The sequence below is a fragment of the Pseudopodoces humilis genome, chromosome 18 (genome assembly GCF_049639895.1).
Source record: "Pseudopodoces humilis isolate 2021_Gansu_Grassland_sample_001 chromosome 18, ASM4963989v1, whole genome shotgun sequence".
NCBI classification, from domain to species: domain Eukaryota; kingdom Metazoa; phylum Chordata; class Aves; order Passeriformes; family Paridae; genus Pseudopodoces; species Pseudopodoces humilis.
In genome coordinates, this window is record NC_142217.1 from 16,068,343 (window position 1) to 16,087,166 (window position 18,824).

Below are 18,824 nucleotides of genomic sequence, written 5' to 3' on the forward strand. Positions count from 1 at the left end.
CTTGGAAATGAAAGCTGCAGCTTTATGAAGAGTGATGGTTGTCAGAGAGCTCTTCCCAAAATTCCCTTCTCATTTTCTGAGCTTCACTGGAGGCCAAAGTGGCGTTTTTTTAATCTGCACGAGATCTGCTGGGAATATCCCTGGGGTTTTCCCTTGACAAGAGACCTTGCTGGGAATGCAAACTGCAGGAACACCCCAAGGAAACCAAAAGCCTGGCCTGGAGCCACCCCATTGTTTGTGTTGGGGGACAGAAAACAAGGAGGGAGAGAAAATAACCATCTGTGGTGGCAACGCTTTGTGAATTGAAAACCAGACACAAATCCAGGGATTTCTTGAAATGCCAGCCCAGGGGTCAGGTTGGTGAATCCCTGCTTTAGCCTCAGCCCAAATCCTAAAGGAAATCTGTGTGCCAAAGGGCAAATGCTGGGATTAGAAACATCTTCATGGCAATGCTGGAGAGCAAAGCAAAGGGGTCTTTGCAAGGAAAGAAATTCCCTGTTTTCCAGCTCTCTTGGAATAGATTGTGGGTTGCTTTGTACTTAGGAACTGAGTCCCAGGGGTGTTTTTGGGTAATTCCATGTTTTTGGCCGATTCTCTTGTGGCCACTCATCCTCTGGAGGAGACTCCCACACGGGGTCTGCCCACGGGATCCAGGGAATTGGGATGGGCAGGGATGGGAGTTAAATCCAAACTGAACGATCACAGCTCACACCAGCACACCCACAAATGAGCAGAGCACACCTTAAAAAGGATAAAATTAAAAAAAAAACCCAAAACAACCAAACACCTTGGAATTCTGATGGAGGACTGAAAGCCAGCAAGAAGTTTCCTTCGTTCTTTTCTCAGATCCATAAAAGAGCAGCCCCAGGAAGTGAACACTTGCAGGATCCTATCGAATTCCCTAAGTCTGGAAGTGTTGTTGTTTCTCTTGCAGCTCAGGAGAATTTGGTGATTGGTGACCCCAAACCAAGATTTTGGCCCTCAGCATCATCTCCTCAATTTCCCTTTCCAAGGCTGCAGTACCTCTGTCAGTAACTGTGGCTTTTCCTGCCTCCCAAATAAAACTCCTGAATTGGAAGCTCCCAGCTCTTCCTCCAACGTCCTTCTCTGTCCATCCTGGTGTTTCCCAAACTTGCCAGTGAAATCTGGGCTTTGCACCAGCTCTGCCCACAGCAATTTTCTCTCAGGGAACTCTTTTCCCATCGTTTTGGTTCTCCCATCAAACACGCTCCGGGATGAGCTGTGCAAAACTCCTCTCCCAAGGCCTGGAGAAAGCTGAGACCCTCCCCAGGTGGCTTCTGGAGGCCCCCAGACACAGAGCTGTCCCCAGGCCCCAAAGGCACTTCTGTTCCTGAGGGGAACTCCCTGGGCTTGGAAGAATTTTGGGAGCTTACCTGGGGCAGGGCTTGCACCACCGTGTCCAGCAGAGCTCTCATGCCCGTGGCCATTTTCAGCAGTTTCAGCACTGAAATGAGGAGCAAATCCTGCTCAGCAGGGCTGGGGGGTGTTGCAGGGAAAATCCAGGAAGGAAATCGAGGCTCAGGTCTTGCAGGGAGGGTTCAAGTCTCTCTTACTGCTGTTTATGCACGTGGGGAGTTCTCTGCATCCCAGCAGGGCTGAAAATCCCACTGTCAGTCCCAAGGGGAATGGATTCCCACTGCCAGAGGGCAGGGTTATGGGATATTGGGAAGGAATTCCTCCCTGGGAGGGTGGGGAGGGGTGGAAATAAAATTCCCAGAGAAGCTGTGGCTGCTCCTGGATCCCTGGGAGTGTTCAAGGCCAGGCTGGACAGGGCTTGGAGCAGCCTGGGACAGTGGAAGTGTCCCTGGCCATGGCAGGGCTGGCACTGGATGGGCTTTGAGCTCCCTTCATGGAATTCTGTGAAAATGGACAAAAACCTACAAGAACTCCAACGTGCCCAGGCAGGAAAATGGGAGCCACCTCCTCTTGAAGAGGAGCATCTTCCCAACCCCTGCCTGCCATCACTTCCCACTCTGCTCTGGACCTGGATAAAAGCTCTGTGATCCCGAGCTGGAATCAGAATCCAACCTCTGGAAAACCCCCAGCAGGTCCCTGAGATGCCATTTCACGTTCCCCACTGGAAATGAACCAGCAGGGCTGGAAGGACAAACGTCCCAGGGATTTCCCCTGGAGCAGGACACACCTCTGGCTATCCTGAGCACCCTCATGATGCGGATGATGGTGGGATTGATGGGAAGGGCAGCGTTCATCTCGATCTCCTCCAGCGTGATCCCCACAATTGACAGGAGAACTATGGCCAAGTCCAGCTGGTTCCACCTGCAGAGAGAGGAAGGACACACAGAATTCAGATGACACGTGGGTAATCCAAGAGGAGGGAATTTGATGTTAATCACCAGCAGATCCTGAATGCATCTCCTGCCTCTCAGCTGGGCCCGTGATTTTTATGTGGTACAAAACCAGCTCAGAGCAGCTGGCACAGACATCCTGTGAGCCACAAAATCTGGGAAGTGGCTGGGAGCTGACTGGGAAGTGTTTCTGACCTCTAAGCTGAGCTGGTCAGGCCTGGTGGAAAGGGAAATTCTGGGGGAAAAGATGCATCTGGAATTTTGGGAGATTTCCTGAACTCCTCCAGCAAAGCACAACCAGCAGTTCTTAGGATTTTTAGCTCTTACACTACAAAGTTTGCACCCACTGAGAGGCAGCCCTGGGCTCTTCCTGTTACATCTCTCCAGAATCTGGCTCTGAAACTGGGTCAATCCAGCCCTGAATCCCAAATCCACAGGGGTTCAACGTGCTCTCACCTGTCCTTAAAAAACCTCCGGAAACCAAAGGCCACCAACTTCAGCAGTGCCTCGAACACAAAGACGATGGTGAACACGTAGTTGCAGTACTTGAGGGCTTCATCCAGGGACTGGAAAGAGAGATCCCAGTTAGGCCAGCCCAGTTTTCCCTTCCTAGACCCCCACGGAGGGAGCAGGGTGAGGGAAGCACAGGAATATCAGGAATAAAGTCATAAAGGCTTGCAGAGCTCACTAAATCACCCAGCAGAACTCAAATAAAGGCTTAGCTCCTGAGTCAAACAAAAAACCTCCAAAGCACCAAGATTAGTTCTGCTAAAAATGTCAGGTTCAAGCTCAGTGCACAGATTGTTCAGTCTGGGCCAGGCATGAAAAAATTCACCCCTTCCCCATCTGCTGAGTGTGAACTGCCCAGCCCTGGGGAGGAGAAAAGCCTCGATGGATCATTTTCTCCAATCCTCGGGACAAAGGCTTTGCTTAAAAAGCTCAGGGAAATAAATAAACCTCGGAGATGGATTAAACCTTTCCTTGTTGAAAAATGGGACATCTCCAGAGCTGGGCAAAGCGTGTCCATATTTGGTGCAGCGTTCCCGCTCTCCACGGAGCCGCTCTCGGAAGTCAGGAATCCACAGTGTTTATGCTTGAGGATGATGAGTGTTTGTAATGGATTTCATTGGAGCTGGGGGCCAACAATAGCAAAGGAATCTTGTGGGGCCTTAAAATAGACAATTGGGGAGGGAAGCAGCTCCTGGGGTGGGGAGGGACTGGGGGGTTCAGTTCAGTGTAGCACAGGACTCTGAATTTCCAGTGAAAAATGGGAATTGTGAGGATCAAACTGGACAAAATTGGATATAAATGCAACAGAGGAGCCTGCAGGAAAGCCCAGGAAAGCTCTTTTTGTCCTCTCTGTGTGATGCCTGGCTCTGCTGACCCCACACACAGTGAGGCCACCAGGGCACGGCCATGCCCTGATTTTTGGGAATGAGAGCTGAAAGTTTCTTAGGTGTTGGCAACAATCCCTAGTTTTGTTCCAGTACCTAAAATAAAATGGCAGCTTAAAAAACACGGGACAATCTCCTGTTCCATCTAAATCCTGACTTCTCCCATCGTTTGCGAGCGTTTGCGTTTGGATTTACAACTCTGTGTTAAGCGAACGTAAACCGAGCGTAAATAAAACCTAATCTGGATAAACAACATTTCCAGGGGAAACAAAGGAGTTACCCTGGTGTAAAACACACACACACACACGTTCCCCTCTGGCTCTGCACCCAGGAGGCATTTGCAGGTTACCAGGGAATGCTGGAGAAGTCAATGCTGAGCCAGAGCTCCATAAATGATAACGAAATGGAAAATTTATAGACGGAAAATCGATCAATCGATATGAATTAATCTATCAGCCCTTATGATTTAAGTCAAAGGTGTTCTGAGGGGCGAATGATTTTACAAAACGTTAAAAAATTGTACTTTTAAATTGGTTTATACGAATTTCATTGAGGAAAAGAAACGCTCTGTGTGCCGTAACTCCGAGTTTATATCTGTTAATGGAATGTTCAGGGCTCCAGACTGTTTTCCAGCATGAGGTCTGGTCTGGGATCAGGGGAGGAAATATTTGGATTGGTCTTTTCCTGGTAAAAGCTTAATTCACTCTCCATTAGCTGGGCTTTTTTTTCACCCAAATCAAGGTTTAGTCTGGGGCAGTGACTCCCAAATCTGCTGGGTCAGAATGTTGAGGCTTCCCAAGAACTGGTGATTTTTTGGGACTGCCTAAAAACAGAGACTAGCCAAAATTAAAAAGTGTTTGTATTTATTGAAGGGCCTTCAGGCACATTTAGGGCAGACAAAGCCCCCAGGGGCTATACCCAAAAAATGGATGGCAGGTCATGAATTTTCACACTTTTTTAAGTTTGGTCCATTTGCATATTGGGGGTTAATCTTCCAATTAATTTATTAATTCCCCCTTCAGGTAATGAATTAATTTACCTCACGTTTGCTGCCCTCAACTCACTTTTTACATTCCTCAGGGCCTGAGGCAGTGAGGTGTCCTTGATTCCAGGCCTGGAATTGTTGTGTCTGACCCCAAAAAGGGGAAGCAGGAGCTCCGTGTGCGGAGTTTAGAGTTCTGCACTAAAGAACCGCAGGATTAAAAACGCACGGAATCGGTAAAAGCTAAAAAAAACCCTAAAACACCACTGGGAACGGCCTTGGGGGCAAATTCCTCCCAGGGGAGCTGTGCTGGGGGGCAGCTCCTACCTTGGGCTGGTTGTAGTGCTCCATAGACATGGTGATGACGTTGACGCCGATGATGAAGGTGATGAAGAGGTCGAGGTAGTGGCTGGTGCACAGGCTGTGGATGGATCTCCTGGCCGGGGAGTAGTCGGCGTAGTAGGGTCTGCGCTGGGCTTCTGTGGGGACACGGGGGACAGCAGTGAGACAAGGGGCCGTGCCCTGGCGGCCTGGAGGTCACCTCCTGCTCGGAGATGAGGTGGGGAACGGAGCTGGACAGACCGTGGGAAGCGGCTGAGTGATCTCTGAGTGATTCCTGAATTATCCCTGAATTATCTCCGAGTGATCTCTGAGTGATTCCTGAATTATACCTGAGTGATCCCTGAAATCTCCCTGAGTGATCCCTGAATTATCCCTGAATTATTCCTGAGTGATCTCTGAGTGATTCCTGAATTATTCCTGAATTATCCCTGAGTGATCTCTGAGCGATCCCTGAATTATCCCTGAGTGACCCCTGAATTATCCCTGAATTATCCTCGAGTGATCCCTGAATTATTCCTGAATTATCCCTGAATTCTCCCTGAGTGATCTCTGAGTGATTCCTGAACTATTCCTGAGTGATCTCTGAGTGATTCCTGAATAATCATTGAGTGATCCCTGAGTGATCCCTGAACTATTCCTGAGTGATCCCTGAGTGATCCCTGAATTATCCCTTCATGATCCCTGAATTATCCTGAGAGATCCCTACGTGATCCATGAATTATCCCTGTGTGATCCCTGTGTGATCCCTGAAATATTCCTGAGTGACCCCTGTGTGATCCCTGGTGATCCTGCCTCCCAGGACAGCCCTGAAGTTTTTATCTCTGCTGGTGATTCCTCCTTTTTTCTCTTTGAAACATGGAAATTTCTGCCTGTGACCAAATTCCTGGGAGTGTTCCAAGGAGAATGTTTGGAGCCCAGGACTGCATTTACTGCTTGCGCCTCTCTCCAGTGCAAGTGTGACCACAGCGTGGAGTCAAATTCCTTTCAAACTCCAGAAATGTAAATATTCAGAGTTTACACAAGGCCAAGGCAGCATTACTGTGGGTTTTACAAGTGGAAGAGACACCGAGGTCACACCAAGCCAGAGCAGGATCTGTTCCTCACAGGGAGGGGATTTTGCAAATATTTCAGTGAGTTCAGCTTTAAATGCATGAAGAGCTCAGATAAATTCGCTTCACCTTGAAAATAAGGAGGGAAATCAGTTCAGAAGCACTCGGTGTCCTCCTGAAATCCATCTCCCGCTCCTCTCATCCTCCTAATACCTTTCAGATGGAAGGACTCTTGAAATGTGGGAGTTTTGTTTTTTTTTTGGTGCAACTGATGCCAGATCAGAATCCAAAACCTTAAAATTAATTGGATAAAGGGAAACAGGATCTGCAGCTCTCTTTCAACTACCTTTTTTTTTTTCCTGGTAGTTAAAAGTACAGTAGAAGCATTTGAAAAACATTTCCTTCTGAGCAGGGTCACCAAGGCTTTTTTATTTTTCTGCTAAGGGGTGTGGAAAAACAAGATGAAAGCAGGCAGAGTTGTTTTTGAATACTTTTTTTTTTCCCTGTTGCTTTCATGTGCCTTAATCCTACGAGTCATCTTGGACTGCTGGGGCTGTCTCTGCTACTGAGCTCAGCCTGCCTGAAAAATAATAATAAAAACATTGCAGTATAATATTTATTTCAGCCTGTACGATGTGCTTTCATGTGTTTTCAGGATTATAACATCCTTGTTCTTTTTTTTTTTTTTCTACTTTTTTTTAAAATTTATTTTTAGAGAAATGTCTTCTTGGGAGTGCAAATAACTCCTTGGGAGGTCTGAGAACACCCTTAATAGTTAAATGTTATATTAAGGGACAATTTATTAATGATGCCTGGTTGATTAATGGATTCCAGGACATGAGCTGGGTAGCACATAAAAAAAGAGGTTGCAGGTGGTTTTAACCACCATTACCTGCCCAAATTCCAGATTTATTCACTATTCAGCAAAAGATCAGGTGTTGATTCTGTTTTTTAACTAATTACAGGAGGAAAATCACAAGAAGACATTTTCCACTGTCAGGCACTGAGCTGAAAACCTCCTAAATTCCCTGGCAGCATCACAGCTCCTCAGTCCAAGGGCTGGAGAGGGAAAAACCCAGGAGGAGGCAGCCAGACCCAAAGGTGGGGCTGTTCCCCAGGGACTCACAGACCACGCTCAAATTCCTGCTGGGAAAACTTAGGACAGGCTTATCCCAAGGAGACTCTGGGAGAAGCCTGGCTCCTGTAGGATGCACACAACCCAAAGCCAGAGTAAGGGAATTCCCACAGGGGGAAAACATCCAAGGACAGCTGGGAGGGAGGTGACAGAGGGGACAAAACCACGTGCAGCCATGCTCAGGGGGGACCCCATGCAATGTCCACTCAAGGAGATGCTGACCGTGCCAGGCTGGCCGAGGGAGCTGGGATGTGCCTGGAGAGAGCTGGGATGTGCCTGGAGAGAGCTGGGATGTGCCTGGAGAGAGCTGGGATGTGCCTGGAGAGAGCTGGGATGTGCCTGGAGAGAGCTGGGATGTGCCTGGAGAGAGCTGGGATGTGCCTGGAGAGAGCTGGGATGTGCCTGGAGAGAGCCGGGATGTGCCCAGGGATGTGTCCAGGGATGTGCCCAAGGATGTGCCTGGAAAGAGCCGGGATGTGCCCAGGGATGTGCCCAAGGAGCCAGGGCTGGATCAGGGATCCCAGGAAGGCAGAGGGGCTGCAGCAGGCTGGGAGCAGAGGGAGAGCAGCCCCACACAGCTCTGGCAGGATGGAGGCAGCGTTCCAGAGCTCCAGGGCCTCAGCTCTGGGCATTCCCAATCCCTTCAGGAAGTTTTACCTCTGTTGACAGCACAGCAAAGACCTCTGGGCTCCTCTCAGCTGATGTTTTTAACTCTTAGAGGGAATTTTAAGTCCCCAAATTGTGTTGAGGGCTCACTGCACACACCCTGACTGCAGGGCTGTGGGATCTGTGGGAGAACCTGGATGAGGAGGAGGCTGCTCCATGGGATGTGGGCCCAGCACCCAGGGGACACCGGATCCATTGTCAATCCCAGCAGGCAGAACACAGCCTGTGCCTCAGCTTCTCTGGGCAAATCGTTTTTGGGGTGAGGCTCCCACCAGCCAACTGGCAGATTTCTGTCACCATGGAATGGGTTGGGTTGAAGGGACCTCAAAGCCCATCCAGTGCCAGCCCTGCCATGGCAGGGACACTTCCACTGTCCCAGGGTGCTCCAAGCCCTGTCCAACCTGGCCTTGGACACTGCCAGGGATCCAGGAGCAGCCACAGCTTCTCTGGGGATTCCATCCCAGCCCCTCCCCACCCTCCCAGGGAGGAATTCCTTCCCATTATCCCATAACCCTGCCCTCTGGCAGTGGGAAGTCATTCCCCTTGCCCTGGCACTCCGTGCTCTGTAAATCCTCTCTCTCCATTAAACACAAACAAGTTTCCCTTCAGCTGCTGGTTTCAACTGGTGGAAATGCAGGAGGGAAAAAAAGAAACCATCAAACTGATGAAAAAAGGAAAATCCCAGCCTTTCCTCCTGCCACTATTAGATGCTGGCTAATACTTGATTCTCAGCTCTCTGCAGAGTATTTCAACTTTGCTTGTGGTTCTGCTGACATGGAAATTAATGAAGCCCCATCCCCTGGCTTAAAAGCATTTTTAGTTGGCATTACAATTCCCAGCTCCAGCTCCTCCATTACAGCGCTCTGCATGAAACATTAGAAAGCCCTAATGGGGTTATTCATGCCTGGAACAGAGCAGCTCTGTACCTGCAGCTGCCTGGAAAAACAAGCAGCAGGGTTTGATAATTCCCTGCTTGGAAACTCTGGACACTCAGGGATACAGCACCCCAAAACTGGAGTTCCAGCTCAAGTGATTCTGCTGGGTACAGAGAGGGCCGTGGTGCTGAGAGGATGTTTAAATTGAAATATCACCATGTGCCACCCTCCAGAGAAAGGTTTGACAGGCACCTCTGCTGGGGCTTAAAATGTGCCTCGTCCTTCCACAATTCCCAGCTCTGGAGGGAAAAGCCTCGGAGGAACAGATTTGTGGCCACTCTCCTCTCATAGAGCTGAAATCAGGAAAAAGCATTTCTGAATCCTCAGTTTTTTGGGGTCTTCCCAAAGGGACACTGAAAGGCGCTGTGCTCCCAGCTGGAGCTGTGATTTCCAGTCTTTCCAGCTTTTCCTGCTCTGCTTTCAGCCCCAGACCCTCCTGCAGCCTTTGAAGTCCAGAGCTGACCTGACATGGCAGATCCAGGAGGGCTGGATTTGGCCCTGGATCCCACAGGCAGAGGAGATCAAGCTGATCTGTGTTTGTTTGATTAAAAACACTGATCAAGTGTTTTTAATCAAAACCTTCAATCTGGGGAGGCTGGTTTCAGTCTGTGTCTTCTGAGAAGCTCATTAAAAGGCTCAGAGCAGCAGGATTGTTAAATTACACTTGGATATAATGGATGGAGCAGGGACAGCGTCAGGAAAAAATTCTGGTTTATCTTGAATTTTTTTTTTCCCTTCACATAAAAAGTTCACCGAGCAGTTCTGCCTTTAAAACCACATCAAATGCATTTCTCAGTGTCCTCACCCCCTGCCCTCTGCTCTCCTTGAGCAGAGTGAACCTGCTGCCAATCCCTTCAGCAAAGTGGCCCTTGGATGGGAAAGCAGAAATGTTTTGGAAAGATCTGAGGTGGTGACAGCACAGAATTGGGCTCAGAGGGACTTTCCAGCCAAAAAATAACCCCAAAGCAGGTGATGGATGACTCCCCATCCCACCTGAGGAGCTGGGTCCTGCTGCAGGGCGGTGTTCTCCATGGAACAATCCCTCTGCCAGGCCCCAAGTCCTGGATCCAGCCTGGGATTGGCACCAAGGATCACCCAGCTGAGATTTAACCCATCCCAGGGCTGTGTTTTCCACAGAGCAATCCTTCTTGCTGGGTTTCCAGGCCCCAAACCCTGGCTCCAGCCTGGGACTGGCACCAAGGATTACCCAGCTGAGGTTTAACCCACCCCAGGGCTGTGTTTTCTGCAATCCCTCTGCCAGGCCCCAAATCCTGGATTCAGCCTGGGATTTGTCCCAGGAGCACTCAGCTGAGATTTAACCCATCCCAGGGCTGTGTTTTCCACAGAGCAATCCTTCTGCTGGATTTCCAGGCCCCAGATCCTGGATCCAGCCTGGGACTGGCACCAAGGATCACCCAGCTGAGGTTTAGGCCATTGCCAGCCCCAAGCCCAGCCTGCCACAGCTCCATGGTGCATTTTTGTGTGTGCAGGTTGGGACAGATCCCCCAGCCCATCCCCAGGGGAGCAGGGCACACCACAGACAGGGGACAGGACACACGGACAAGGTGCCAGGCAGACAGCGAGCCCAGAGCGTGCATTTGTGGCCTAGGCTGGATTTTCCTCCTGTTAAAACACAAACTCTTCCTCCTCTCCTGCTCTGTCCAACGCTGGGAATGCTGAGTTAAAAGCAGGGATCTCTCTCTCAGCCATCCCACGTTTCCTCCCTCCTCTCCCAGGCTCTCTCCTGCTGCTCCACAGGGGTGACACAGAGTGCTGGGACACATGGAAGCGGTGCAAGGGGCACATGGAAGCAGAGGAAGCTGCCAGCTGCTGTCACCATGCAGATCCCACCAGCGCACACACGCTGCCCACAGTCACAGCTCGCATCTTTCTGAGCCTGCCATGGTTTTTTTTCATCAAATCCATCACCACCTCAAGCACCCAGGAGGTTCAAACCCCTCCCAGTTGAAACAAAAAAATAATCCCTTGAGATGGAAACAGCATTTTTCCAAATGTGCCGTAGATATTTGGGTTCCCCTCGTTAACAGCTCCAGTTTGGATGCCCAGCTGTCCTTGCAGGTAGAGCCAGACACTTTCAGGGAACCTTCTGGAAGCCCAGCACATGGCCAAATGTTTCACTGCTCAGCTGCTCTATTGACTTGATCCCTTTCCAGAAATCTGTCCTCCTCCCTGCGTGCTCTCCATGAAATGCTACAAGGCTCATCTGTGCCATGGCTGGCCTGAAATAGCTCCTTGGAGGTGGTGGAGAAAGAGGGACAATGTCACAGTGTCCATCACTTTGACAAGGACTGGCTCTTTCTGGTGTCTGAGCTGTGGAGTCACAGCCAGGCTTTAATAAGATTTATTTCCTAATCAGGAACTGAGCTGTGCCTCCATACCTGTGCCCCTGTTCTCTCTAAGGATGTTTAAAATGGCTTTTTGTTAAAAATTTCATATAAACTTCGAGTTTATCTGAATGTCTTTTAGGTCAGCACATCGGGGTAGAAGCTGCACAAGGAGGACCCTTGGGACCCTAAAACTGATTCTCCTCCCTGTGCTGGAAATGCTGCCTTCAGTATTTCCACCCTCAGACTGCCAAAGCAAAATGGGAAAAGGGGGAAGGAAATTGCATTTGAACTCCTGGAAATCTCTGGAGAGACTCAAGTGTCTGAGCTGGATTTCATTTTGAGCCAGGCACTGAACTGGCTAAAATCAAATGGGCTTGGCCCTCCCTGTGGTGTCATTAAGGTCCTGTGGGGACAACAGTGCCACCACTTAGTGCTGAGGTGTCCCCTGGCTCCAGCAAGGAGCACCAGAGGAGCAGGAGAGGCGCTGGGAGGGACCCAGCTCCTGCCTCAGGCCGGGAGGGATGCAGGGAATGGGATGGGGTCTCTCCCAGCACAGCCCGTACCTGCCGTGTCCTTGGAGCTGGGCTGTTTTTCCAGCTGGAAATGGATTTCCATGGCTTGGTGTGTGGGACACAAGCAACTTGTCACAGTTTTTGGTCCTTCCAGGAGATGACACGGCCAGGCAGAGTCACAGCACTGCTGCAAGCAAACAGGGCCAGCAAAGCTCGGCCTTACCCCTGACTAAGCTCGGCTTTGATCTCGGTGGCCAAGCCAGGTTTGCTCACTCCTCAAAAAATGCCTGGCAAGTTCTCCCTGCTCAGTGAAACTTCTGGGAGAGCTGGGGCTGCTTTCCTGGCAGTTTTCCTGGGAATATCCACTTGGTGCTGAGGGCAGCTTGTCCCAGGGGAGGTGGGAAGGAACAGGTTTGGGGCAGGAAAGGAGCACAGGCTCAGGTGGTTTTGGGGTTTGATGGTCCCTATTAGATCCACTGAGAAGGAAATCTTGGCTAAAGGCCTTTTTTTGGCTAATGGCCCTGCCCCTGACCAGTGTTCCAAGGACAAAACGAGTCCCAGGACTGAGTCCCAGCCTGGAATGGGACGAGCATCTCTTGTCACGGACATCCTCCCGAGAGGAATTCTCCCTGCAGTGCCACGGAGGCCGTGGCTCTGTCCATGCCCCCATGCAGTGTCTGTGGCATGCGGGGCCATGCTCCAGGACTCCCAAATAGCATCAAAAACTGTTTTATCCAAGGAAAGAATTCCCAAATCTAACCCCACCGCCATCCTCTGATGCAGGCGGCGCGTTAAGGCACGGGGGGAACCTGGCAGCCGTTCACCCCCGTGTCCCTCAGTGCTTGGGACAGCGGGGCCTCTCACAGAGGGCTCTGCTGGAGGAGGATTTTCTCCCTGGGCAGGTGAACAGGCAACGCTTCCCACCAGGACAATCCCACGGTGTCACCAACCCGAGCCTTAAGGCACCACCAAAGAGGCAACGAAGCAACGCAACCTCCTGAACCCCAACCACAACCACAACAACAACAGAAGTGAACAGGAAATCTCGCTTTGGGAGCAGGCAGGGCTCAGAAAGATTTTGGTTTGTAAGGCACTCTACCGACCAGACAGGTACATCTCCTTACTCCTGCGCTTTTTCTCCAGGCGGCGCAGCCGCTTCTCCTCCCGGCGCCGCGCCTCCTCCGCCTCCTGGTGCTGCCGGCACTTGTGGAAGTTCTCCACCACCACCCCCACGAACATGTTGAGCACGAAGAAGCTGACGATGAGCAGGAAGGAGATGAAGTAGAGCAGCATCCAAGGGTTGTGGTTCTGGATGGGCTGGGGGGAGGGAAAAACGAGGGAGCAGAGCCGGTGGGTTAAGTCAGGTTTTTGGAGCAACAAGTTCTTCTGGAGCAGAAGTTGCTGCCCTATACTCAAAATCCACTTTGGAGCAACATTTCTTCCTATCCATGGAAAAAAAATCTGGAAGATTCCATAAAATCCCCCTTCCACTGTTTTTCCTGCAGCCTTTTTTCCTGTCAGGAATTATCCAGGGAATTCCTGCAGTGTCCCCAAGCCTCTGGGTGTGTTTGTGGTGCCTCTTGTCACCACTTGGATTAGGAGGAAAACCCCAGAGCTCTGTTTTTATGGATTTTGGTTCATCTGGAATCAAGAAAAACAACTGGAAGTTGTTTTGACTGCAGGAATGATTCCTAAATCCCACAAAAAGTGGTCTGGGAACAGCCAGCACTGCTCCAGTCACTCACCGTTCCCAGAAATCCAGCCCTATTTGCAGGCTTTGAGTATTTTCCCCCTTTACCCCCTCTTTTCCCCTCATTTTGGGGAGGAGGAGAGGACTGGAAGGAGTTTTTTCCCCAAGTATGTTCCTCTCATTCACCTTCTCACTGACTAAAATTTTACTGTTTTGTGCAAAACCCACCCAAAACTCCCTTACAGGGTTTCATTCTTTTGGCATTTATTTCACACAACTTCAGATAAATCTCAGTGGATGAGCATCATCCCACCAGCAAGATTGTTTCAAGCTAAAGATAGGCTCCAGATTTTTATTTTTTCAGATGTGGGCTCCTGCTTAATGTTTCTCAGTTGTTACCAGATCTTCAGAAGTGGGGGAAATGAAGTCCAAAGCACTTCTGTGGCTCTGGGTGGGTCCTACTCATGCGAGACTCGACTTCCCACGGAAAATGCCACGAAACTCACCAGCTGAATGCTTTTTTTCACAACATTCCTGGTGGTTTCCCATCCTCAAGTACCCTCATTCTGATTCATTCTACATCCTCTGAAGTAGGACGCGTCAGAGTTTGTCCTACATGGGAAGCAGCCATGGAAAAGGAACTCCAAAAAATGGGAAAGCAAATAAATGGACCTCAAGGAGGTTCTACAGCTCTGCTCCTTCCTGGGATTTCAAAAAGCCTGGAGTCCCCAGGCCTGGGGCTGGAGAAGGGGCAGAGCTGGGCTCTGCAGGACAGGTACCTGTTGGTCGACACCCACGGCGTCCAGCCCGTCGTACATGATGTTCACCCAGCCGTCCTTGGAGGAGAGGACAAACAGGGACATCAGGGCCTGCAAAATGGACAGAAGAGCTTGGTCTTGCCTTTCAGTCCCCAGAGAAGAAACTCCCAACTCCTCCTTTTTCAGCCACTGTAAAATGCTTTATTTTCCTCATTTGCAAGCAGAAGAATCAAGAAGATAAAAGGGGCAGTTGAGGGATTGCATCCCAAAGCTTTAGGACATTTAGGACAACATTCCTAAAATTAAGGAATGTACAACCCTAGCAAGAGATCAAGAGTTGATCTGATCCATTTTTACACATTTAGGCTAAAAGACAAGAGATTTCCAGATAAAGTCATAGACTGACCAAGGATGGAAAAGACCTCAAAGATCACCGAGTGTAAATATTAACCCACTGATCGATGATCACAACATCAATTCTGGAAACTTCCTATGATGGAGGCTCCACACCCTCCTGAAGCCACACATTTCTAGTGTTCATCCATGAAAATCTGCACAGAAAATCCCTGCAGGGAGGACTTTACCTGCCCCAAATTGTCGAAGTTGTACTTCCTCCGGACCCATTTGTAGTGAGCGTTGGTGCAGTCAGCCTTCGTGGTGATGTTTTTGACATCAGGGCCATCACAGTAGTAGAACTTGCCTTTAAAAAGCTGCATTTGAAAACACAAATTAAAAAAAAAAAAGAAAAAAAGAACAAAAAGTAAGCAGCTTTGAAAAGTCTGTTTTCTGATTTATCTTTCATTCCTTTAGCAGGGTTCAGCAGGGAGGTCTGTCTGTTCTCCTCATCCTGACATCCTTGCTGGGAGCAGCTGCCAACCCCACCCTGGATCATTTCTCCTAAAACCTGGCTCTTCTCCACAAACTGAAATCTTCCTCTGGATGCATTTCAGCTCATTATTTCCACCTCAACCCTGGCAGCTGAGAAAAGCAGCTTTTCTTTTGCAGCAGTCACTTTCAGGGGAGAGAAATACTCTACCTGAACCCCTAAAATCCCAAAGATAATGAAGAAAGCACAGCAGATGAGAACAATATTCCCAATGGGCCTCAAGGAGGAGATCAAGGTTTCCACCACCAGCTTCAGACCTGGGGCTCTGCTGATGACTCTGGAAAAAAAAGCCAAGACAATGAAACTTTTAATTTTTACGCACGTCCTGTTACCACCCAGCTGCTTCTCCTCTGCTCTGCCAGGCAGGGATTTCTTCAGACAGCCAGAACATTCCCAACCACATCAGATGGAATTCAAACAGCGGCAGCTGGGGCAGGGTGAGGAGGGGAGACCCACAGGATATCACAGAGTTCCCACGGTGAGGTTTGTGCCTCACTCCAGGAGCGTGGTCGCTCCAAGGGCTCTGATCCCAGCACAGGGACACAGGCAGGACCCTCCTTCCTCTCCCAGCACGTGAGCAGCTTCCCAGGGGGCCTGGGGAGCACATCTGGTGCTCTTTCTGCAGCACTGGCCGTGACAACTTTCCAAACAGAGCAATTCCAATCTGGTTCCTAATTAGTTCCTGAACTGGCACGTAGCTAACAGGAGTCTGTGACCAACAGCTCCACAGGTCAATCCCGTCGGGAAGCAGATTTGGGTGCTCTGAGGCAGGTTTGGGGTGTCAGGAAGAGCAGAAGTGTTGCTTTCCTGGAGGAGAGCCTGGGGGAATGCACTGCCCTCCCCTGGGGGAGTGGGAGTGGAGCCAGCCCAAGCCAAGCTTCCCTGGGAAGGGCCAGGTGGGAGTTCAGCCTGAAAAACCTCAAAGTTGTTTTTAGGATGGGCTTGTGGAGGGTGAGTCCTTGCAGGGAGCTGCAGCTCACAATGATGCCTTGTGCCTGCCAAGCCCAGAGAAAAGGGTTTTGTGCTGCAGCATTTCCACAGGGTCTTGTTTGAGAGAAATCACGTGGAGACTGAACTGCACCTCCAAAGTGTTGGGAATGGTCCCTGGAGCCACCCTGTGCTCGGTGAGGCCGTGGTGAGAGGTGATGACTTCCTTTCTATTCATAGGATCTGGCCTAGTTATTCTCAACGACCAATTCCCTCTTTGCCCTTTCCCTTTCCTCAAGAGCTGCCCCGAATTCTGTTCCCACTTGTGTGGGTCACACAGAGTGACTTGTCCGGGGTGTCCTGGGGAGCCAGCGCTGCCAGGGGACCCTGGTGCCAGCAGCAGAACAGCGAGGAGCCACAAACACTGATTTCCTTCTCACTAAGGTGACACAGAGCACAAAGAGCTGTTGTTTTTGTGGTCTAAAAGATTCCCCTCTTCCTATCACTCTCCCAGAAAGTTTCCAGCTTTTTGCAGGTGATTGTCTCATTCCCCTGAAATTTCAGTAAAAAAAGGCTCCTGCTTCTTGCCAAGCAGGATGACAACAGAACAGGAGCTGATCCAAATCGCTCCCCCCCAAGCATTATCCCTCTTTATTGGCTAATCATAACCAAAATACAAATTCCCTTTCCTCCTGCTCCTGAACACCGGAGGCTGTGCCCTCCTGTGCCTGGCTGAGGGAGGAGCTGCTCTGCAGGGAAGTTTGGCAGGCTCAGGAGAACAGGGAATGATGCTGGAGCTCATCAAATCCTCGTCAGCACCCGTTCCACTGCAAACCCCTCTTTGCTGGGGAGTGCCTGGGAGGTTGTGCAGTCGAAGAAGGAGCCAGAGTGATTGGGAAGGGCTGATAGAATCAGAGTGGAGGAGGCTCTGACCGTGCTCACTCCGGATTATGACAACACCTCTCACTCCACGCTCCAACCGCGCATATCCGAGCTGGAGAAGATGAATTGGAATTCATGTCACTCTTTTCCAGCTGTTTCTCACCGAGTTTGGGGATCCCCAAAGATGTTTCTACCCTGTTGTGTTTCAGTTTTTGGTGTTATTAAGCAAGACCGTGTGCATTTCCCAAACTCTCTGATTTATCAGCGCCTACCGGAGAGGTCTCAGGGTCCGCAGAAGCCTCAACACACGAAGGACTCCCAGGATTTTGGCTCCTCCTGCTGATGCCATGGACACAATGATGTCAATGATGGATACAAAGACCAGGACTCCATCCAGGACGTTCCAGCTGCTCTGCAGGTACGTGTTCTCCCCAGAGAAAAAGCCAAGAGCTACCACCTGCAGCCAGGAGAAGGGAGACGTTGAAATCTTCACCCAGATCGTAGCTCTGGCATGGTCTGGTCTTTGCCAGGATTTGCTCTGGGCCACGGGATGAAGCTCTAATTACCTTAACCATCATTTCAGCCACAAAGATGGCAGTGAAGATGTAATTAGAGACACTCAGGAATATCCTTTCCTGGAAAACACAGAACAACAAAGACAGACGAGTTAGAAACCCAACATTTATCTTGCAGGGTCTGGTCCTGAGGAGATGAAGATCTGAGTGGGGGAGGGAGGAAGGAGAACCTCTCACCGTGCTCAGGGGGTCGATGTCTGGTCTCTCCAGAGCTATGGTGATGCAGTTGAGGAAGATAAAGACCAGCACCACGTGGTCAAACATTTTGTGGGCAATGACCTTCTGGCACATCACTCGGAACCTGGAGAGAGGTGGGAAAAGCAGATCCTTCAGAAGTTTGGGTCAGGAATAGACCCCTCCCCAAAAACCCCTCTGCTTGATGTGCCACCAGCACCAGCCCAGATGGTGAGGCAGCATCTCCACAGGCTTCGGCCATGATTATCATTAATTATTAATTATTACTAATGCTGGCTAAACCCCTGAGAGCAGTGGCGTGAGCCCACACACCCACACCAAACTGAAAACTTTCCTTCAAAACCAGGAACTGCATTTCTAAAACTCCCAAGGATTTTTCCCAAGGGGAGACTCGCCGGGAATGCAATATTCCATTACCTCAAACACCTGCTGGAATTTCATTGGAATGTCTTACCTGTTCTGTGGGGAAAACAAGTAGAGGGACCAGTCCTCGTGAGTCTTACACCACTGGGGTTTGTAGGGCTCCAGGGCTTTGCGGATCCGGTAGCAATAACTCTGGATAAAAAAGAAGGAACACCTTTTCTTCCTCTTTTATTTCCCTGCCTCTTCAACTTTCACGGTGTATTTTTGGAAGGAGGGGGGCAGTAAATGGCTTTTCATTGTGCCTGTGGGCACTCACAGCTTTTGGGACAGAGCTGTGGTGGCTGTTGTCACATTTGTCCAGGAAAATAAGGAGGAAAGGGGTGGGAAAAGGGGAGAGATGGACAGGACAAAGCAAGACTTCTGGGAAGGTGTCATTTTGAGATACAGAGTTGTGCCAAACCCAAAAAGGCCTCAAGCAGCCAAAAAAAGTTAAGTGGAATACATTTCTTTTTAGGCTTTCAAGCTTTCATGACACCAAACAGCTGCTGTGAGTAAAGCCATTCACCCTTTGTGTCTGCAGCTCATTTTTGGAGGCATCCTGGGCCAGGGGGACAATCCCAACCGACCCAAAAATGAGGCATTTTTGGAAAAAAGGAAGTTTTACCTCACAGGTAAAACCACTTCAGTGCCACAGCCCAAAAAAAGATCTCTTAAAAAAAGGGATCTTTCAGGAAGTAAAGGCCCATCCCTCAGCTCGGGATCGCCGTTCCCAACCCCATCCTTGAGGCGATATTTCCACGCCGGATTTTCACCCATCCTTTCGGGGACGGAAAAGCCACTTAAAGCACGAGCCCGCAG

At 50.0% G+C, this 18,824-nt stretch overlaps 1 protein-coding gene across 2 annotated transcripts in view; it reads right to left on the reverse strand.

The window, feature by feature from the left end:
• CACNA1H (calcium voltage-gated channel subunit alpha1 H) overlaps nucleotides 1-18,824 on the reverse strand; it is a 104,825-nt gene that overhangs the window by 17,867 nt on the left and 68,134 nt on the right. The window contains exons 16-27 of one of the 2 annotated variants that reach the window (XM_088063874.1): nucleotides 18,058-18,158; nucleotides 17,586-17,709; nucleotides 17,400-17,468; nucleotides 17,106-17,290; nucleotides 15,175-15,301; nucleotides 14,723-14,848; nucleotides 14,160-14,249; nucleotides 12,815-13,007; nucleotides 5,031-5,182; nucleotides 2,784-2,893; nucleotides 2,165-2,298; nucleotides 1,395-1,465 (exon numbers count right to left, since the gene is read on the reverse strand). In XM_088063874.1, the coding sequence (XP_087920000.1) occupies nucleotides 1,395-1,465; nucleotides 2,165-2,298; nucleotides 2,784-2,893; nucleotides 5,031-5,182; nucleotides 12,815-13,007; nucleotides 14,160-14,249; nucleotides 14,723-14,848; nucleotides 15,175-15,301; nucleotides 17,106-17,290; nucleotides 17,400-17,468; nucleotides 17,586-17,709; nucleotides 18,058-18,158 (1,482 nt within the window). Of the gene's footprint in view, nucleotides 1-1,394; nucleotides 1,466-2,164; nucleotides 2,299-2,783; nucleotides 2,894-5,030; nucleotides 5,183-12,793; nucleotides 13,008-14,159; nucleotides 14,250-14,722; nucleotides 14,849-15,174; nucleotides 15,302-17,105; nucleotides 17,291-17,399; nucleotides 17,469-17,585; nucleotides 17,710-18,057; nucleotides 18,159-18,824 lie in introns of both variants that reach the window. The other variant, XM_088063873.1, reaches the window with a different exon arrangement.